This window comes from Rattus norvegicus, chromosome 18, assembly GCF_021556685.1.
Source record: "Rattus norvegicus strain SHRSP/BbbUtx chromosome 18, alternate assembly SHRSP_T2T, whole genome shotgun sequence".
Taxonomy (NCBI): Eukaryota; Metazoa; Chordata; class Mammalia; order Rodentia; family Muridae; genus Rattus; species Rattus norvegicus.
Window position 1 is genome coordinate 2,032,123 of NC_141551.1, and position 20,148 is coordinate 2,052,270.

At 41.9% G+C, this 20,148-nt stretch overlaps 1 protein-coding gene across 3 annotated transcripts in view; it reads left to right on the plus strand.

Annotated features, from left to right (window-relative positions):
- Positions 1-2,906: 2,906 nt before the first annotated feature.
- Positions 2,907-20,148, plus strand: part of Mib1 (MIB E3 ubiquitin protein ligase 1) — a 124,552-nt gene continuing 107,310 nt past the window's right edge. For 2 of the 3 annotated variants that reach the window (XM_087593018.1, XM_087593016.1), the window contains exon 1: positions 2,907-3,895. In XM_087593018.1, coding sequence (XP_087449144.1) covers positions 3,667-3,895 — 229 coding nt within the window. In that variant the 5' untranslated portion in view covers positions 2,907-3,666. The remainder of the gene's footprint in view (positions 3,896-20,148) is intronic. The other variant, NM_001107405.2, reaches the window with a different exon arrangement.

The following is a 20,148-nucleotide window of genomic DNA, read 5'->3' on the forward strand; positions in this document are numbered from 1 at the left end:
TAGAGAGTCCTAACTAATACAGTCACCAAGTAGTATGCACGGGAAGTAAATGGCAGGGAACTCGGAGTTCAGGAATCTCAGACTCTGCTCCCACAACTCTTGAAAGACTTCACTGGGAAGAATGTTCAAATTGAACATGCATGGTGTTACTTTGGTTATACGGCAGTTTAAGTTTGGTAGAATGGTCACAATACTGCTGAACACCTGACACAGCAGGCTCCTCTTGCTAGTTGTAAGGAAAGGAAGGAGAGGGAAGCCACGTTTCGTCCTGCTTTTGCTGGAGCTGTAGTGGTTTGCACATGCTCCCCTTCTACAGGCTTGGTCTCCAGTTGGTGCTGTGTTTGGGGTGGCTTAGGAGTTGTGGCCTTGTTGGAGGAGTTATGTCACTGGAAGTAGGCTTTGCAAGTTTAAAGATTTGTGTCACTTCACATTTGGTTTCTGTTCCCTGCTTTTAGTTTGAGATTCGAGTCCTCAGCTCTCAATGTCCACCCGTTTCTAGTCTCCATGTCCCACCTGCTGTCATGCTGTCCTGTAAGCCCAGACAAGCCCTTTCTTCTGTAAGTTACCTTGTCATGGAGATTACAGCATTAGAAAGAAAACTAATACAAGGGAGATTTGGGCAGTTTCTGTTTACCTACACAGGCAAGCCAGTTTCAGCAGCTCCAGGATCAGGGTGTGTCCTGTATTCACCAGCCCTGTCTCTGGTAGGGGTATATTTCCCTGCTAATTAAGGTCAAAGTTCACCATTGTTGGGATAGTCACATAGCCTTGGTTAGGTTACAGCTTCAGCTTCCTTTCTTCAGATAAGAACCCATTCAGCTAGCACCTGAGATTCCTGGATTGCTTCCCTATGCTACTGAGGCATCTCAGGACCCTAAGCCTTCATCAATGACTTTTGCCTACCCTGGATATTCCAACCCTGAACCCCAAAACTATATAATCTTTGATTCATCCCTAGTAAAGTTGGCCTGTCTCTCCAAACCTGGTCCCGGTGAATCATTATTAGCATTCATACTCACTGGATGTCAGAAATCCTGTTTGATTCTGTTCCCTTTGTTCTTGTGACACAATGAGCAACGACCCCAGGGAGAAGAGAGACCCACAGGGTAGGTGGTATTGGACTCCTTATCTCCATGTTAGTGTGAATAAGGGACCATGGCCGGTTGCAAAATAGTCAAAGTTCCAACAACAGCAGAAGCTGCTCAGTTTCAACAGTAGCCATGTGGTTCTTACGCCACACCCTCTTTTGCTTCTCTAGTACCAAGGGATAGCACTTTATAGTTTATTGCTGCCTCTTCATGTCTGCAGCTCTTCCAACACTATTTGTAGTCAATTCGCTATCTTAAATTTCTGCTGTTTGACTACTTGTGAATGATTTGAATTTTCAAAAGGGAAAAATAAGCACTCAGCTAGACTACATTTTCCCTCTCTCAAACAGGTGGACTTGAGTTCTAGATGATGGAGTGCAGCATTTGGAGTATGGACCTTAAGAGCTCTGGTCCTCTAGCGCTCTCTCGCTCTCTTGCTCTCTCTCTCTTATCTGTCTTAGGGGACAGTGGGTGAAGAGCGTGAAACCCTGAATCACCATGTGGAGGAAAGCATCCAACTGCTTCAGCCTACAGAATTCTTTGATTAAAGGGAGTAAAATTATGCCCAGCAAGGATGGGTTTGTCTGACCTGTGGTCAGAAGAGAAGAAATCTCTTGAGTTTAATGGCACCCAATATTTCCTTAGAAAACGGAAGATAAACTTAGCTATGTTGTAAACATGACAGACCCACACATGATACCGCAACTTCCATGATGACTCGTATAGATTCTAGAAGGTACCGATGTAAACACCTAGGGATGTAGGAGTGCCCTAAGTTGAGAGAAGAGAGCATGGCAACTTGTTTAAAGATTTTAAAAAAATCATTTTATAATGTCTATTTTATAGGGAAACATGCACAGTGTGGAATATAACATCTTTTTAAGGAGTTTGAGGCTAGCCTAGGCTCCATGTGATCACGTCTTAAAAAGCTACTGTCCTGCAAAGACACCCACTAACTCACTAAGATTACCTTTTAAATGCCCTTTCAGTTTAAGAAAGTGGGGCTATTCATTTAAGGTAGAGTAAGATCCTTGGGTTTTATCTGCTTGTTTTTTGAGACATAGTCTTACTATGTAGCCTAGGCTGCGCAGAGATTTACCATCTGCTTGCTATAGTTTCCCAAATGCTGAATTTCAGGTGTGTAAAATGCTGGAATTAAAATGTTCTGTGGTTAGCTGGGTGTGGCAGTGCAACCGGAGAACCGAGGCAGCGAATCTCCAGGTTAGCGTCAGACTGAAGTACATAGAGAAATTCTGTTTCAAACAAAATCCCCGACGATATGGCATTAAAAGTAAATTAAAAGTAAACTCCAGAGTCTGGGAGTGTAACCCTAGGTTCCATCCCTATCATCCCCTTCTAAAAACCAATTTAAATATGTCATAGCAAATATAATCATAATATGATGAGTGGAGTCTGCTTATTATCCTGACCGCACTAAGTCAAGGCACATCTTTCAAAAGGCTTAAAAACACACCACCAGTCACCCTCTCTGGTTTAAAATGTTGGTTATTTGTACAAGGAATACTGTCACCTTTAATCTGTGCTGCCATATGCCCTATTCCTACTCCCGTTAGAAAAGAAGCCTAAAACAGTATGCAATCCTCAATTCACTCTCCGTAGTACACCAGGGATCATCAACGCTGACATTAGCAGAAAACCAGCCTGCTCTCATCCTCCTCCCCCGCCCCCCCTTTAGCTCTTCTTCCTCCCAGCCAATGGGAAGCATCAAACTATCCGGAGGCACTCCAGGGACCCGCCCTTCATCTTTCCCGACGGAGGCGGAGCTCTCGGCCTCCGTGGGCCGGACCGCGCGCATGCGCACTCCCTTGGCGTCCCGGGGACGCTTAGGGATCCGTTTCCTTCTCTTTCTTTCCGGGATCGGGCGGCCCCCACAAACCTTTCCCACCCTGTTGTCGCTGAGGAGCACCTCGCAGTCCCTCACGAGGCGCCGCTCGGGCCTGGACGCGGCGGTACCCGGATGTGGAGCCGCTCTCGCCCGGCGGGGACTCGGTGGCGGGGCGGAGCGCGGCGGCCTGCGCGGGGGCTGAGGGAAGCGGGCCCTGGGGCCCCGGCGCCGGCCGCTCGCCGGCCGCTAGCGCCGCTGCCCATCTCGGAGCCGGCTCCCGGGCGTCCAGGCCGGAGCGAGCGGCCGGGAGCCGCTGAGGGTCGGCGGCTCGCCTGGCCTACCGCTGCGCTCGCCGCCGCGCCCGGGCGAGCCTCCCCCGGCCCTCCGCGCTCCCGGCCGGGGGAGAGCGAGGTTTGCTGGCGGCCGTCGCTGTAGCCCGGCCGGGGAGTCCGGGGCAAGCGGCAAAGCCCCCGCCCACGGCCGCTCGCCCTTGGCCTGCAACCCGCCGCCTGCGAGCCTCCTCGGGCGAACCTCCAGTCAGTGTGGGAGCCGCGACGGCCACGGCCCGGCCTGGGCGAAGGGTTCCTCGGGGACCGCGCCGCCGCCGCCCCGGTGAATCGGCCCCACGGCCCGCGGGGCTCGCTGCCGCCCCCGCCGACTTCCAGAGTGCGGCCCGGGCCTAGCTCCCTCACGGCTCCCCCGCCGGCGGCGGCGCCCACTGTCCGGGCCCCAATGAGTAACTCCCGCAACAACCGAGTGATGGTGGAGGGGGTCGGCGCCCGCGTAGTGCGCGGCCCGGACTGGAAGTGGGGCAAACAGGACGGCGGCGAGGGCCATGTAGGCACTGTGCGGAGCTTCGAGAGCCCGGAGGAGGTCGTGGTGGTGTGGGACAACGGCACGGCCGCCAACTACCGCTGCTCGGGGGCCTACGACCTGCGCATCCTGGACAGCGCGCCCACCGGTAAGCGGGGCCTGGGGACTACACGCGTGGGAGAGAGGGCCGAGGGCAGCAGTCGGCTCTCCTGCAGTACAGTGCCCAGTCACCGGGAGTTTGAGCTTCCAAACCTGGTAAACAACTTGCAGAATAGGACATCCTTCCCAACCCCCGGATTGTTTATTTCCAGGACGCTTTCAAGTTTCCTAGATGAAAGCATTGCAGACAACAGATTCCCTCCTCTTCTAGGGCAGGGGCCGGAGAGGCTGTCCAATAAGCATTGACATTAATCAGCTACCAAGTGATAACTGTCTAATGGGAGGCTTGCCTTGCCATATGGTGTGGAGTTGCTCGGTGGTCTGTCTCTTGGTGCCTTTGCTTTGTTGAGCTAGCTGTTCTCTTCCCGCCTGTGACACAGAATGACTTATGAGTTTAGTTGGTAAATACCATTTGGGACTTGAAAATGCATTTTCATCGAAATTGTTTAATTAATATATCTTTGTCGTACGTAATAGAGGAGGGAAAACTGTGAGCTATTTGTGCTCGTGTGTGTGTGTGTGTGTGTGTGTGTGTGTGTGTGTGTGTGTGTGTGGTGCGCGCGCGTATGTGTGACTTTCCAAGAGGAGGATAGACATAGGAAGAGGCATTCTTTTTCTCTAGTTAGCATCCTGTCTCAATAACATGATATTAAAATTTTACATATTCATCCTGAGAGTTAGTGAAAATATTGGCTTACTCCATTATAGGTGTCTATGTTATTTGACACTATGATTTTTATATGTCAAACATAAGAGTTGTTCTCACAGAATATGATTTATTTCAATCTACTTTCACTTAGATCTACTCTTGATAACTATTCATTTAGAAAGTTCATATTGAACTTATATTACGTTTCAGAATTTTAAATAAGGTGCTACTAAGACAATCAATTTGGCAGAGCCTAAATATTGAAATGGATAATGCTACCAGCAGAAAGAAAGTTAACATGAGCCAACTCAGTTTTGAACTAGCAATTTATAAAATTTTGTTTCATTTTTAAAGAGGTCTAATGTAACCATCTTGGTCTTGGATGACATGTTGAGGCTGGCTCTGCACCCCTGATCCGTCTGCGCTACAGACTCCACAAATGCTGGATTACAGACATGGGTCACCATACCCAGCTGGAAATGGTGCTTTAGCTAGTTTTTAATGCACTGAAAAGGGCAGCCACTGTTAACCTGTTTCTTGTGTATTTTTACAGTTGCAAGCACAGATGTGAATATACTGAAATTACAATCTCTTTTTCCACTTAAATACAAATAGCAATAAACTATATTTAGTTTTCTATACTTGTATGTGTGCCTGCCCATGTGTGTCTGTGTGCATATGGGGTGGGTGTACATCTGGGTGTGCAAGTGTGTGGAGGTCAGATGTGTGGTGTCTTCTTTTCTTTGCTTTGCTTTGTGACAGGCTCACTCACAGAAGCTGGAGCTCACTGACTGACTGAGCCCTGGGGGTCTTCTTTTCTCTTTACCCCCAGCACTAGGATAACAGGCACGTATGGGAGTCTTGCCTGGCATTTTTTAGCACAGGTACCGAGGTTGGCATCAAGGCTGAGCCATCGCCCCAGCCCTCTGCTTCACTCTGCTTACTTCATCTAGTACTTCATACTGGTGATCATTCCATGTTGGTACTTCTATGTAGGTTTACTTTATTCTTTATAGGTGATGGATGCAGAGATGTACTTTCCTAGTGGTTTATTGACAGGTGTTTATACCTTAGTTCTTACAATGATGAAGTACTACAGAATTACAATTCTTCCTACTGCAGAATTGGAATTGCTACAGCTAAGTGTGTACATAGTTGGTATTCTCACAGATATTGACTGATTGCCTGCAAAGGTGTTTGACCAGTTTCTACTCCCAGCAGTTGCATGTCTGTTTATGCACACTGTAAAGTTCTGTTTTTGTGCTAGCTCAGTCAGAAGTCTGACCATAGTATAGTTATTTGGAGGATTTTTAGGATCAGTGATTGTAGGTTTATGAAGAAATTTAAGTGTCTTTCTAGGGTGGAGGTATTTTTATCTCCGCACATTTATCATCTTTAACATCTGTGTTTACAGCACATGTCATTTCGATACCCTCCCATGCATCAGAGTCAGCGCTTATTTCCTCCCTCCTCTGTCACAGTTTTTCAGGACCATGTCCTATAGTACGGAGTCTGTATATTGTATTAGCACACCTAGTATGAAAGCATGTCCTATAGTGCAGAGTCTGTATATTGTATTACCACACCTAGTATGAAAGCATGTGCTTTTAAGGAGTCAGTTTCAGCGCCTTTGTTTACTTCAGGATGATGTAACATTATCTAATGGGAAGCAGCTCTTGGTAGTCTGATTGATTCCTTTTGAAAATGCTGTTTTGGTGCTGGGGATTGAGCTCAAGGCCTATGCTCTGTAACAGCTATGTTCTAGCGCTTAAACATTGGAAAACAGTTCTGCATGCAGGTTAGTAGCATTCATGTGGAATACTTGTTGGAATGTATCCTAGTTTCTGTGGTTTAATTTTCATCTATTAAATATTTTCTGAAGTATTAAACATAAACTCTTAGCTCTGGTTTTATCTCTAAACTTTATAATGCTGCTTTTGTTTTTGCTTCAAAATATTGAAGAATGATGTCCATTGACATTTTACTATACTTCATAAGATTTACCCTGTTATATTCTGTACTTCAGAGTTATATGCATAATAGTGAATATGACAAAATTCTGCTTTCACCTTGAAGTAATTTCGGCTTGCAAAAATATTGTAAACTAGTAAATTTTTCTTGGTTTCACTCTTCTCTCATTTAGAGGTCTCCTTTAACTTTGAGCCATGTTCCCATTCTTTGTCTTTCAGAGGTACCAGCCACAAATCATGTAGACTGTCCCTCAAACCAAGTTGTCTAATGTTTCGTCGTGATTAAATGTGGGTTAGGTTTTGTGGCAGCACTCTGGTGGAGATGGTCCCTGCATCAGGAGACTCACGATCCATTGTCTTGCTCCTGTCAACTTAGCACAGTTCTTCACCTCCTAGGACTTTTGTATTATCAGTGCAATGTCAACATGAAAGGTTTGAATAATGTTTTTCATGTTATCATGCCACCTTTGGCCATATGATGCCTACAAAGATGTCTGTCCTAGGGCTATTCAAGAAGGAGTTACTTTCCTAAGAGACTTGGCTACTGAACAGTTTTGTATAAAAATGTTCACAGCAGTGTGGGTTGCATGTAAAAGCAAAAGAAAACAACTTTAAAAATATATACATAGAGTACATAATACTAGTAATAGTAATGAATGAGAGCTGTCCGTATTTGAACAGTCATCCACTCACTGATGGTGCAGGAGAGAGAGAAAGGGGACAGAGCTGTCAAATGTTGGCTGGAGTTGAGGATGTTCCTCAGGGGAAGAAGCCCTGGGTTTGTGCATCTTGAAGGAAAAAAGCCGTCTGATGATGTTAAAATGTAAAATACTACTATGAATTAGAGTATTTTTAAAATTACATTGTGCATGTGTGTGTGTGGGTTCTCTCCTACTATGTGGGTTCTGGGAATCAAATCTTCGGATTAGATCATCAGGCTTCTTTATCTATCATTTTTCCTGCAGTGTGCAGAATTTATGTTCTAGACTGATCAAACTTTAGGAAGAGGAACATTTGGTAGAAATTTCTATAATGTAACTTGGATCTTAGCGATACATTTGGCTAATTTGAAGTCACCAAGAAGATTGTAGAAATATATGGGTTATTAGTTTGAGGTTGTGAAGTTTATGGTCCGGAAGGTATAGTTGACTCTGTATCTTTTAAGTACTGGTTTTAGATGATTTGAAGAGAAGTATATTTTTACTCAGGATTTGTCTTGTCATCATTTGAGTGCAGTACTGTATTATTACCAAGGAGCATGGAGAGATGAATTAGGATTTCCTAAAGTTGCCTTTCTTATTCTTGGTATGTGTAAAAAAGGTGGTGGTCAGGAAAGTCGGGTGCATTCCAACTCCTCCAGTCATTGTTGGTCCAGGATATTTCTTGTGTTTGTGGATCTTTGTATCTTGTTCTACTCCTAGCTAAGAATGTTTCTCAGGTTCCATGTGGAAAACCCCACAGGTGTTTGTAATCAGGTTGTGTTTTAAAGCTGCTAACCTAGGATTAAAAGAAAGAAATCTTTAGGCTTTACTATAGTAAAAAAGTATATTGTCAAGGGGGGCAGAGCCTTAGGAGAAAACAGGGGTTAGGGAAGAATAGAGAAGAAGATGCCAGACAGGGGAGGGTGAAATGGCATTGAGATTGCTGCTTAGTGATAGTTTACATCTGCAAAGAAAGTTGATTTTGACTATTTAAAACATGACTTTATTATATCTGTCTTCTAAAACAGTGTTCTAAGTGAAAGTCCACTCAAATTTCGGGGGCAAGGATATTGGGAGGCTAGGGATGGAGCCCAGTGTCTTGAGTAATCTAAACCTGTTCTCTCACAGTGTCTGTCCTTGGATTAGATTATGCCATAGTTGGATTGAGGACCTAAGTCTACTTAGTAGACCTATATTAGTATTTCTAGATGGCAGTGAGCATATGGACCACACTGGAGTCTTTTCAAATGCAGCTTGCAACTCAGCATCTCGGATTGTACAGGAGTCAGCCTCTCCTCTTCTCTCTCCCTTGCCCCTTGCCTCTCTCTCTCTCTGTGTGCATCTATCTTCTCTCTGTGTGTGTGTGTGCATCTAACTTCTCTCTCTGTGTGTGTGCATCTATCTTCTCTCTGTGTGTGTGTGCATCTATCTTCTCTCTGTGTGTGTGTGCATCTATCTTCTCTGTGTGTGTGCATCTATCTTCTCTGTGTGTGTGCATCTATCTTCTCTGTGTGTGTGTGCATCTATCGTTCCTCTCTGTGTGTGTGCATCTATCTTTCCTCTCTGTGTGTGTGCATCTATCTTCTCTCTCTGTGTCTGTGTGTGCATCTATCTTTCCTCTCTGTGTGTGTGCATCTATCTTCTCTCTCTGTGTCTGTGTGTGCATCTATCTTTCCTCTCTCTCTGTGTGTGTGCATCTATCCTCTCTTTCTGTGTGTGTGCATTTATCTTTCCTCTCTGTGTGTGTGCATCTATCTTTCCTCTCTGTGTGTGTGCATGTGCCTATCTAACACAGCTGTGGGTGACAGATAGCAGAGTTGGCAGTCAGATAGATCACTGATTTCCCCTTATCCCCTCCTCTCTTTATAGTATAGTAGTTCAGAAATAATCACCACCTAGTTCCTTCACTGGGAGGATATTGATCATAAGATTAAAGAAATTAGCAATAAAATTTGTGGTATAACATAAATTGACCAGCACAGTTGTTTTTTATGTGTATTTCCTTTTATAATGAAATTAGCTGGTTATTTAAAAATTCATTTCTGTAACAAGCATTTGTAATTTTTTTTTAAAGCTACACATAATTCTCTTGCACAGAGATAGCTACTTTGGTGCACTGTTATGTTAAAAATTTCTCTTTTAGCACTTTTTATGCTTGAGATTTTATTGGGTAGTTGTCCCTTGATATCTTTAGAGGATTGGTTCTAGGAATCCTTACTGTTTCCAGAACTCAAGGGTGCTCAAGTCCCTTCATAAAAATGGCATAGTATTTGCATATAAATCATGCATATCCTGTTTAAGTCATGTCTTGAATACCCATGACTAACAATGCAGAGTTGTGTATATGGTAGTAACGCTGTGCTACTTAGGGAATAGTGGCAAGGAGAAATTGGTATATGTTCAGCACATTTGCATTTTAGCTTTCCTGGTATTTGTAAAAAAAAAAACTTTTGAAAATAATTGTATTTTGTGTATGTAGGTGTTTTGCTTACATGTATGTCTGTGTATCACTTGTATGCCTGGTGCCCATGTGGCCAGAAGAGGGTGTTGGCGTCCCAGAACTGATGTTGTAGATAGTTGTATACTGCTGTATGGATGCTAGGACTTGAACTCTGTAGACTAGGCTGGCCTCAAACCTGTAGATGTGCCTGCCTTTGCCTCCCAAGAACTGAGATTGAAGGTGTGCACCACCACCGCCTGGCAACATAATATAAATAAAAAAGGAAAATCTCTCTAAGCAAGGGTTTATTCTCATTCACTGTTTGAAAACACACATCTATCATGGTAGCAGGCTGTGACATGGCTGGTCCATGACATTTGCATTCAGGAGGCGGAGAGGTAATATGTTTTTCTGAAAAAAAAATTTAAGACACTTTTTTTTTAGATTTATTTATTTTATGTATGCAAGTCCACAGTAGCTGTCTTCGGGCATCGGACCCCATTACAGGTGGTTGTGAGCCTCCATGTGGTTGCTGGGATTTGAACTCAGGACCTCTGGAAGAGCAGTCAGTGCTCTTAACCACTGAGCCATCTCTCCAGCCCGGCACTTTTTTAATATATATATTTTTATCATGTTTTCCTCCTTTTCCAGCTCTTCTCAGATCCTTCCCACCTTTCTTCCCACCCAACTTTATGTTCTTTCTTTCTCTTTCAAAACTAAAACAAACATACAAAAGACCCTTCACAAAACCAAAAATTGAAACAAGCAAAAAACCAGGAAGACCAAAAAAATTCCCAAACAAAAGAAAGTAAAACAAAAAGTCCACAAAACAAAACCATGGAGTTTTGGTCTATGATTGGTGAGCCAGTTACACTCCATTGGAGGAAACTGTTTCTTTTTTCCTTTGCCAGTGGGTATCAGTTGCAAATAGTGTCTTGTCATTGGCCAAGGGTTCCATGGATCTCTTCCTCTAAACACACAAAACATCACAAGGCATTGCCAAGGGTATTGGCTGCTCTCCACAACCTGATGGTAAGGCCCTGTTGCTGAAGACAACTCTTACTTAGGTCGTTGGATATAGAAAATTGGAGCTGGTACCTAACTAGAGAAGTGCGGTGAATCCTACTGGAGGAGGTAAGTAGACATCAGTTTCATCCGTCTGCAAAGCCCATGGCTACTGCAGACAGCTGCATGCACGATAAATTGCCACAGTAGCTTCACAAAAGTGGGAGTAACCAGCCACTGTCTGACTCCATTTAAGGCCTGCTCGCTGGCTTCCTTGGAACTCACACCTGACACTGCGGAGTGGGCCACAGGCCTATGGAAACCTACTACTGCTATTTTGTTAAAGGGACATAGCGATTAACTCCTGATAACATACTACTGTACCCATTGATAAGTGCCTCAGTCCACATCAGAGAAACTTCTTGTAGTAAATAGAAACTAACACAGAGAATCCCCTGTTGGACAGCATGCAGAGAGTGAGAGACTTTTGAGCACTCAGTCATTCCTAAATGGGATGTCTTTGTCAAACTGCTCTCTCTTTTTTTTTTTTTTTTTTTTTTGTTAGGAATAAGATGAATTTATTTTGATAAAATGTACCTTTTTCTTTCTTTCTTTCTTTTTTTATTGAGTATTTCTTATTTACATTTCGAGTGTTATTCCCTTTCCCGGTTTCCGAGCAAACATCCCCCTAATCCCTCCCCCTCCCCTTCCTTATGGGTGTTCCCCTCCCCATCCTCCCCCCATTGCTGCCCTCCCCGAAACAATCTAGTTCACTGGGGGTTCAGTCTTAGCAGGACCCAGGGCTTCCCCTTCCACTGGTGCCCTTACTAGAATATTCATTGCTTCCTATGAGGTCAGAGTCCAGGATCAGTCCATGTATAATCTTTAGGTAGTGGCTTAGTCCCTGGAAGCTCTGGTTGCTTGACATTGTTGTTCATAAGGGGTCTCGAGCCCCTTCGGGCTCTTCCAGTTCTTTCTCTGATTCCTTCAATGGGGTCCTATTCTCAGTTCAGTGGTTTGCTGCAGGCATTCGCCTCTGTATTTGCTGTATTCTGGCTGTGTCTCTCAGGAAAGATCTACATCCGCAAACCGCTCTCTTTAAGGCTCAGGAGTCAATGTGGAAGAGGAGACAGAAAGATTAGAGGTGATAGATTCCTCCAAGGAAACAGGGTCTTCCAGGCAGAACAGCACTGATACTCATATGAACTCAGAGAGAATGGCAGCTTGGACAAAGTTCAAGCCAGATGATGTCCTAGCACTGAGAGAGGCAAGTGGACATGGGGTCCCACTCATAATCTTTCCTGATATTTCTAATTCATGGTCAGTTGGATTTGTGAATCCATGTTGACTCTACTGTTAAATACTTTTTCTGCTATCATATGTGTTTTCTGTTTGAGTTACAAATAATTTAGTGTGTTTACTATAGTAAATAAAGTGATTATTTTTTTTAAAGATTTATTTATTTTATATATGTGAGTACACTGTCGCTGTCCTCAGACACACCAGAAGAGGGCATCGGATCCCATTACAGATGGTTGTGAGCCACCATGTGGTTGCTGGGATTTGAACTCAGGACCTCTGGAAGAGCAGTCAGTGCTCTTAACCACTGAGCCATCTCTCCAGCCCCAAAGTGATTATTTTTGATGCATTAAGCTTGTGTACTTGTAGAGAAACACTGTTGCTTGGCTCTCCCCTGTAAACAAAGGATATGCACCTGGCTCTCTAGCTTTCTTTTTTCTGTACTTTGTCTTAGACATCTTTCTAGGTTAGCAGGTAGACATTGGTCACTGCTATTGTACTCCTTTTTGTGTTTCATTTTTCTGAAGAGTTGGAAATTTTTATTTTTCATCTTATATTTTTTTGATAGCTATCATTTACATTAAACTTGGGCTGGAGAGATGGCTCAGTGGTTAAGAGCACTGACTGCTCTTCCAGAGGTCCTGAGTTCAATTCCCAGCAACTACATGGTGGCTCACAACCATCTGTAATGGGATCCGATGCCTGGTGTGTCTGAAGACAGTGACAATGTATACATAAAATAAATAAATCTTTAAAAATAAGATTACATTAAACTTAAAGTATGGGTTATAGCTTAGTGGTGGATTGTGTGCTTATCATGTGGAAAGTTCAGGTTTTATCTTCTAGCACCAACAGAACAAAACAGACAACCTCAACAAACAACAGAAATGTCGAACTTCACCGTTCTATTACTGGTAATTAGCTGGGTCTAGTGGCATGTGCCTGTACTCCCAGCTACTTTTGGAGATTGAGGCAAGAGTTTTACTTATTTTAGCCTTGGGATTGGAGATCAATGGGGCAACATAGCAACACACCATCTCCATAAATAAACAAAAATGAAGTTTTAGTACTTATAAGTTTTATTGTCTTACATTTCATATCTCTCCTTACCCCCTCTTTGGAAAAGTTCTTTCCCCTTTTAAAAAGAAAGAATAAATGCTTGAATACTTGCAGATTCAAAACTTGCTTTATATTATTGCCTTATTCTGCCCACTCATAAACCTGAATGATACTTCTTCAAACCCTTTCCTTTCAAAACTGTCTTCTACTAACTTCTAGCATTCACTTTGAAGATGAGAAATGCTACTGTAGGCATAGTACATAGTGCATAGTGCATAGTGCATAGTGCATAGTGTGATTATTGACTAGCTTGATGAAATACCGCTGCTATGCCTTACTGACTTCCTTGTGTGTGCATGCATACACATTTATCTGTGTTCTAGATAAATTAATTCAAAATCTCAGTTATACTGGAGGATCGAAAGATTTCTCAGTGCTGCAGGACTGGCAGAGTTAACCTCACTGGTGCTTGTATATTGGCAGAATTACTATGAAAACCAATCTACAGATTAGACACATTTTCATCAAAATTCCAAAAGCATTCTTCATTGAAAAAAAAAATACTAGAACTCATATAAAAGCATGAAGAACCTTCTATAATAGAACAATCCTAAATAGAAAATACAGTGCCAAAGGTTATCATAGCACCCGATCTCAAACTTACCAGAGCATAGCAGCAAACCTAGCATGGTGCTAGCACAGAAGCAGACACACTGACCAGTGGAGAATAGAGAAATGAGTGTGTACAGCTACAGCCATGTGGATACCCACACATAAAAGAGCGAAACTAAATCTTTGTCTCTTACCCTGATGTAAGCAAATGTACAGTGATGCGCGTGCGTGCGTGCGTGTGTGTGTGTGTGTGTATGTGTGTGTGTGTATGTGTGTGTGTGTGTGTGTGTGTGTGTGAAAATGTCCTAAGAAAACATTGTAGTGGATACAGTAACTAGAACTGACAGAAAGAAAACTAAAACCACACCCTACCTTTTCTTGAAGCCTGCTTCTTTTTGGCTGAAAGTGTCACATTGTTTTATCTACTCAAATATTAGTATGTTCTACTGTTTTATGAAGAAAACTGTCCTGTTAATACTTAAGTTTTATGTGTGGTGAGGGAAACAATGAAGATCATTATGGGATGTGGATGTAACCTGCAGTTAAAGAAAACTTTTTGTGTTTCTATCCTATTTACCAACTAAGTGAGGAATTAGTGTGTGCATGTGTATATTTATGCTTATGCACTCAGTGTAGGTAAAGAGCACAGACTCGTCAGGCATAGTTAAAAAAAAAAAAAAAAAAAAAGCCAGGCTTTCTCTACGGCCTTGGAACTTGTGAAGTAGGCTAGCTGGCTGTCCAGGGCTCCATGGGCTCTGCTTGTCTCCACTTGTAGTTCTTGGCTTATAAATATGCACTACTTAAATGTTTTTGTTAATGTGAGTGCTGGGATCAAATTTAGGTTATCTACCACAGCCCCTTTTCTAGACTCCCATTTTCTTTCTTTTTTAGGTTCTCTCTGTGTAGCTCTGGCTGTCTTGGAATTCACTCTGTGGACCAGGCTAGCCTTGAACTAAGAGATTCCCATTGCCTCTGCCTCCTGAGTGATGGGATTAAAAGTGTACACCACCACTGTCAGACCAAATTCAGGTTCTTGCTGACTGAGCTATGTTATTGGTCATTTCTTACAAAATATTTGAAGTATTTGTTTTTGAATTTTAAACAACTCAATTAAAAAAATCTCCTGAATCTAAAATAAAGTAAAATTAATTTAGAATACAGATATAGTTCATTTCAGCACTACAAACTATATATGGACAGTTGTGGAGGCATGCATCTGATGACATGGGAGGACTGTGAGGTTGGGGCCAACCTGACCTCCATAGTCAGCTCCAGACTGGTTTGAGTACCTGTGAAGCTTGTCCTTCCCCTCATCTTAAATACCAGTTTCACATTGCTTCATCTGCTTTCTAAAGATGGGACAGTGTTTTCTTATTTATTGTCAGACTTCCCCTGTACGTAGGAGGGCTAGATTAAAATAGTTGTACTTGAAGAAGATCTAGGTGACCCAGTAATGACTATCCTTCTTTGCAGAAAAGGTGTGCAGTTTTAGAATACTGTCTATTTTGTAAATGAGAAATGGAACTCCTCTTTAGTTTTGGCTCTTTGGTCATTTATCTCAATTATTTTGGAAATTTGCTTAAGTAGGGTACCCAGAAGTGAGAGCATGTGCCAGAGGTGCACTGGCAGGGCCCTTGGGAAGTCCTCATGCTCTCAGGGACAACTGTGACTGACTGAGTTAGCTGACTAATTTATAATTAATAAAACTTATTTTACTCTTGGATTGGGGGAGTGTCAGAAGAAGTAAATATAAAGTGAGAGTTGTTTTGTTTTGAGACAAGCTCTCCTCATGGAGTTCAGTCTTCCATGAACTTTTGATTTTGCTGATCAGTTTCCTGATTGCTGGGGTTATAGGCACATGCTACATGTGCAGCTTAAAAGTTTTATTGGACTTCTACCATTGATGGGATTCATTTACTCCCTTTTGGATTGTAGAACAAGTTTTATGGTCTGTTTGCCTCATAACGTTTAACACCTTGAGGTTCACAGGAGCATTCTGTAACACCTCAATACAATCCTGTAGTGAAGAATATCTATATCCCCAGAGGAACAGCTATTACCTAGTCTGTTTAACCTCTTGTTAGCTTAGGTCATGGGTTTTCCATGAGTGAGTTTGCCGCTATGTTTTTAAAAAGTGTTTGGAGTTTGGAATTACACATAAGAAACTGGTTTGTCTGTCCTCTCAAGTCCTCTCCACAATGCTCTCAGACTTCTTGAGGCACCTCTCCTAACAAAGTGCCTCTCTGGGTTGTGCAGGGAAGTCTCTCTTCAGATTCAAGGCCCCATCATGATGCTAATAACATCTCTCCTGCTTGCTCTCCTCATTTAAAGGTCAATCAATTGAGCAGCTTCCTATGGTTGTAAAGCTCACTCTCCTTATAAAACTCATTCTGAAGGTGGAAAGAGTGTGGGCATCTTACCCTGGATTTCGCAGGATTGACCTGGGTCATGCTTCTCACTTTGAAACTGAAAAACAGGAACTGTGCACTATAGGTGCCTTTGGGGACAGTTCTTTGTCCTCCTAGAGCAGTGGTTCTCAACTTTTCTAATGCTACAGCCTTTTAATACAGTTCCTCATGTTGTGGTGACCTCAACCATAAAATTATTTTCATTCCTACGTCAAAACTGTAATTTTCTACTGTTATGAATTGTAATGTAAATATCTGATGTGCAGGATATCTGATATGTGACCCCTGTGAAGGGGTCGTTTAACCCCCAGAGGGGTCTTTACCCACATTGAGAACTGCTGTTTTAGACCATGTCTTTACCCATGTTCTTTTTTTCCCCATCTTTATTAACTTGAGTATTTCTTATTTACATTTCGAGTGTTATTCCCCTTCCCGGTTTCCGGGCCAACATCCCCCTAACCCCTCCCCCTCCCCTTGTCTATGGGTGTTCCCTTCCCCATCCTCCCCCCATTACCACCCTCCCCCCAACAATCACTTTCACTGGGGGTTCAGTCTTGGCAGGACCAAGGGCTTCGCCTTCCACTGGTGCTCTTACTAGGATATTCATTGCTACCTATGTAGTTGGAGCCCAGGGTCAGTCCATGTATAGTCTTTGGGTAGTGGCTTAGTCCCTGGAAGCTCTGGTTGCTTGGCATTGTTGTTCATATGGGGTCTCGAGCCCCTTCAAGCTCTTCCAGTCCTTTCTCTGATTCCTTCAGCAGGGGTCCTATTCTCAGTTCAGGGGTTTGCTGCTTCTACCCGTGTTCTTAAGTGTGTCCCCACACTGCTGTCTTGTTCCATGGTTACACTGATTGAATTGTGTCTTTAGAGGAACTAGGAACACAGCAGCATTTTTACCATCGTACTCTATAGATTGTAATTTTGGAATAAACAGGTTTTGTGAAATAGTCAATTCTTGTATTACCTTTAAAACTCCCCTCTCCCCACCACCCAGGGAAATGAGTTCTAGTTCTCTGCAGAACCCAGTTCTAGTTTAGTGTGTAAGTAAACTTCTGGGATATAACCACATAAGGTGGGATTTAAATAAGTGAGGAGATAATGTCATAAATAACTGCAAATAGCAAAGTCCAGATGTCCCTTCTCTTCCTCTTCCTCCTCATCCTCATTTTATAGTGTCTTTACCTTTGTACTTAACTTTGTTCAGAATTAATTTATATTATCAGAACACACGTGGGATATTCCAGAGCTAGGTTTATTTTTAATTTTCTTTACATTCATTTATTTTGTGTGTATGTTTATGTATGTTCCTATGTATGTGTCATAGCACTCAAGTAGACTTAAGAGGGCAACTAGGAGAAGTTGGTTCTTTCCTTTTGCCCCTTGGGTCCTGGGTATTGAATTCAAGCCATCAGACTTGGCAGTAAGCACACTTAGTTTACTCTTTGAGCTGTTTCATCAGCATCTGAGGGCTAACTTGATGGTGATTTTGTTTTTTAAAAACAAGTGGAGTGGAAACTTTTTTTCTTTTTTTGTACTTAGGAGAAATCATTAGATCTCTGGGAACTTTTCAGGACTAGTGATAGAAAATGATTAGAGTTGGGAGCTCTAGTATTTTGTTTTATGGTGCCTTAGGCTTCTCTCTCCTAGTCTCTAGGGAGCAATGGAAAATGCAAAAGCTGTTTCCGTTTTTAATAAGTGACTCTGGTTGACTAGGCGGATGTGTTAACATTAACCAAGCTACAGCCTGGTAAAGGTCTTTTTCTTAATCCTCCTAAGAATGTAGGCTTCATTTTGTTGATCACAAACTAGGCCATATGAAATGAATTGAGTGGGCTGACAGACAGGTCACAAATGTGGAGATTCAAATCTAATTTGTCAGTCTTCACCTCCTTGGCTGAAAGCTCTAATATTTTTATGTACATAATAAAATTGGAATAGGTCAGGGCGTACGCACAAGTGTTTGGTTTCTAAAAATCAAATAATGAATTTTGGCTTTTCAGCACAGTTATTTTAATGTATTCCCCTCTCCAGCTTTGGAGCTTGAAATGTAAACTGGGCTGACTTTGACTTTGCAACAGCCCCCTTGCCTCTGCTTCCCCAGTGTTGGGATTACAGATGTGTGACACTTTAAACTGGATACAATTCTTAATTTCACATCTTTATTAATTTTTTTTACTTCTATATGACAAATGCTAAAAATAACAATTACTAGTTTCTGATTACATGCTAATTCGACATTTTTTCTTTTTTCTTTGTGTAGCATAGTTATAATTTGTTGGGTGTGTTTGAAAAAAGAATAAAACAGGAATAATTTATACAGCAGAGAAGATAAGATTAGGTTGCAGATTTGGTTGAAATGTTTCCAGACAGTTCCTTAATGTGAAACACTAGTTAGCTGGGAAGTAAATGGTGTGTGTCTATACTATTGAAACAGATTTTACAATCTTTTAAATATTAAAAATTATTTCTCTTGGAATTTATTTTTACTATTGCAATTTAATGACTTATATCTTGAACCTACCAGGTCAGTGGGAATATACCCTAGATTGCCCTAGTGGGCAAGGGGAGGCTTCCAGAATACTGCTTGTCAAGGGTGAGCCTTGTTGTAATCAGTCCTGACTGGATTTGGACTTCAGGGTGTCACTCTAGGCAAGTCACTTCTCTGCGTCTTAATTTGTTCATCAATAAAATGGGATAATAATACATATTTTTAGGATTGTTGGGAAAGTTGAGTAAAATGTATGTAGGGCACCAAGTTTGGTAAAATAGTGGCTTTTATTAATAACAACTGGCATTTTAGTTAATTCAGCATTTCTCAAGAATAAGAACTAAAGAATATACCAGACAGTTGGTAGGTAATAAAACCTTTGCCCTTGGTAAGATTTTAAAATAGTTTGGACTTGAGTACACAATGCCCAAGAGCTTTCATCTTAAAGAGAATGTGAAATAGTTTACTCTGCAGCTATTTTTAGTGATCATGGCCTGAACACAGATTTAGGTTGCTGTAAACTTCAGATTCCAACATGGAAGCAGTTTCATGAAATTTCATAGTTTTTACAAAACAAGAAAGTCCTAGTTAAGGCAGGTTTAAAATACATTGGTGGGTGCATCAGAGAAGCAATCGTGGTAGGATGGAGTTTTTCTCTGGCTTTTAGGTTGTAGAAGCAGTGGTGTCAGTTCCAGGACCCCAGAAGGTTTGTGTCTACTAGTCACAAGACTTTAGTTTTGACACAGAAGTGGGCAAGGAATATAATTAGCCTTTGGCCCTGCAACATTGCGATCTCTCGAAATTCTAATCAACCATTCTCTGAGGATAGTTTCTTTTCGGGAGTTTCATAGACTCTAGGTGGCTAATCCTTTCTGTAACAAATGAAAGAGTTAAAGTTTAATCGGTGTATAAGGCATAGAACTCTTTAAGTGGTGGCAACCACTTATGCCTCAGTAATTATGTTTGAATTGACTTTTAAATTATTTTTTTGATGTGAGAAATCTTTTTGTTTTTGTTGTTTTGAGACAGGTCTTTTCTCAGTAGCTCTGGCTGCTCTGAAAGTCACTCTGCCTCCTGAGTGCTTGGATGAAAGGCATGTGACATTATGTCCCTTTGATGTTAGAAATCTCTGAATTTGGAGAAAATTTCATGGGCCACAGGTGCCATGCTAGTTTACTGCAGATGTTTGTTTTTTATATCAAAAAAGTCTGAGAATTTGTTACATAATCTTTAAGATATCTAAGTAGATAATCAATACAACTACAATTACTACTACTACTAGTAGTACTACTACTAATATGACTACTACCGTGCCAATTTAGATATTCTTATCTCACTTTGAGTGTGCTTTATGTATTGAACTGCTGTAGGGAAACTTCAAGTTTGTTGTCTTCTCTTTATAGGTTTAATGTTTTATCTTAATAATTTGTGAGTTTGAGTTATTTTTTTAATGGTTTTCTTAAGAGCTTATTTTTTATTTTTTATTATTATTTACCGTGTTTAAATATTTCCAAGAAAAATGGTTAGCTATATAAATTCTTTGTAGTTGAACTTAGGAGAGATACTTTGAACTGAGAACAGATGGTCATTTGAATTTTAGTAGAATGAGTC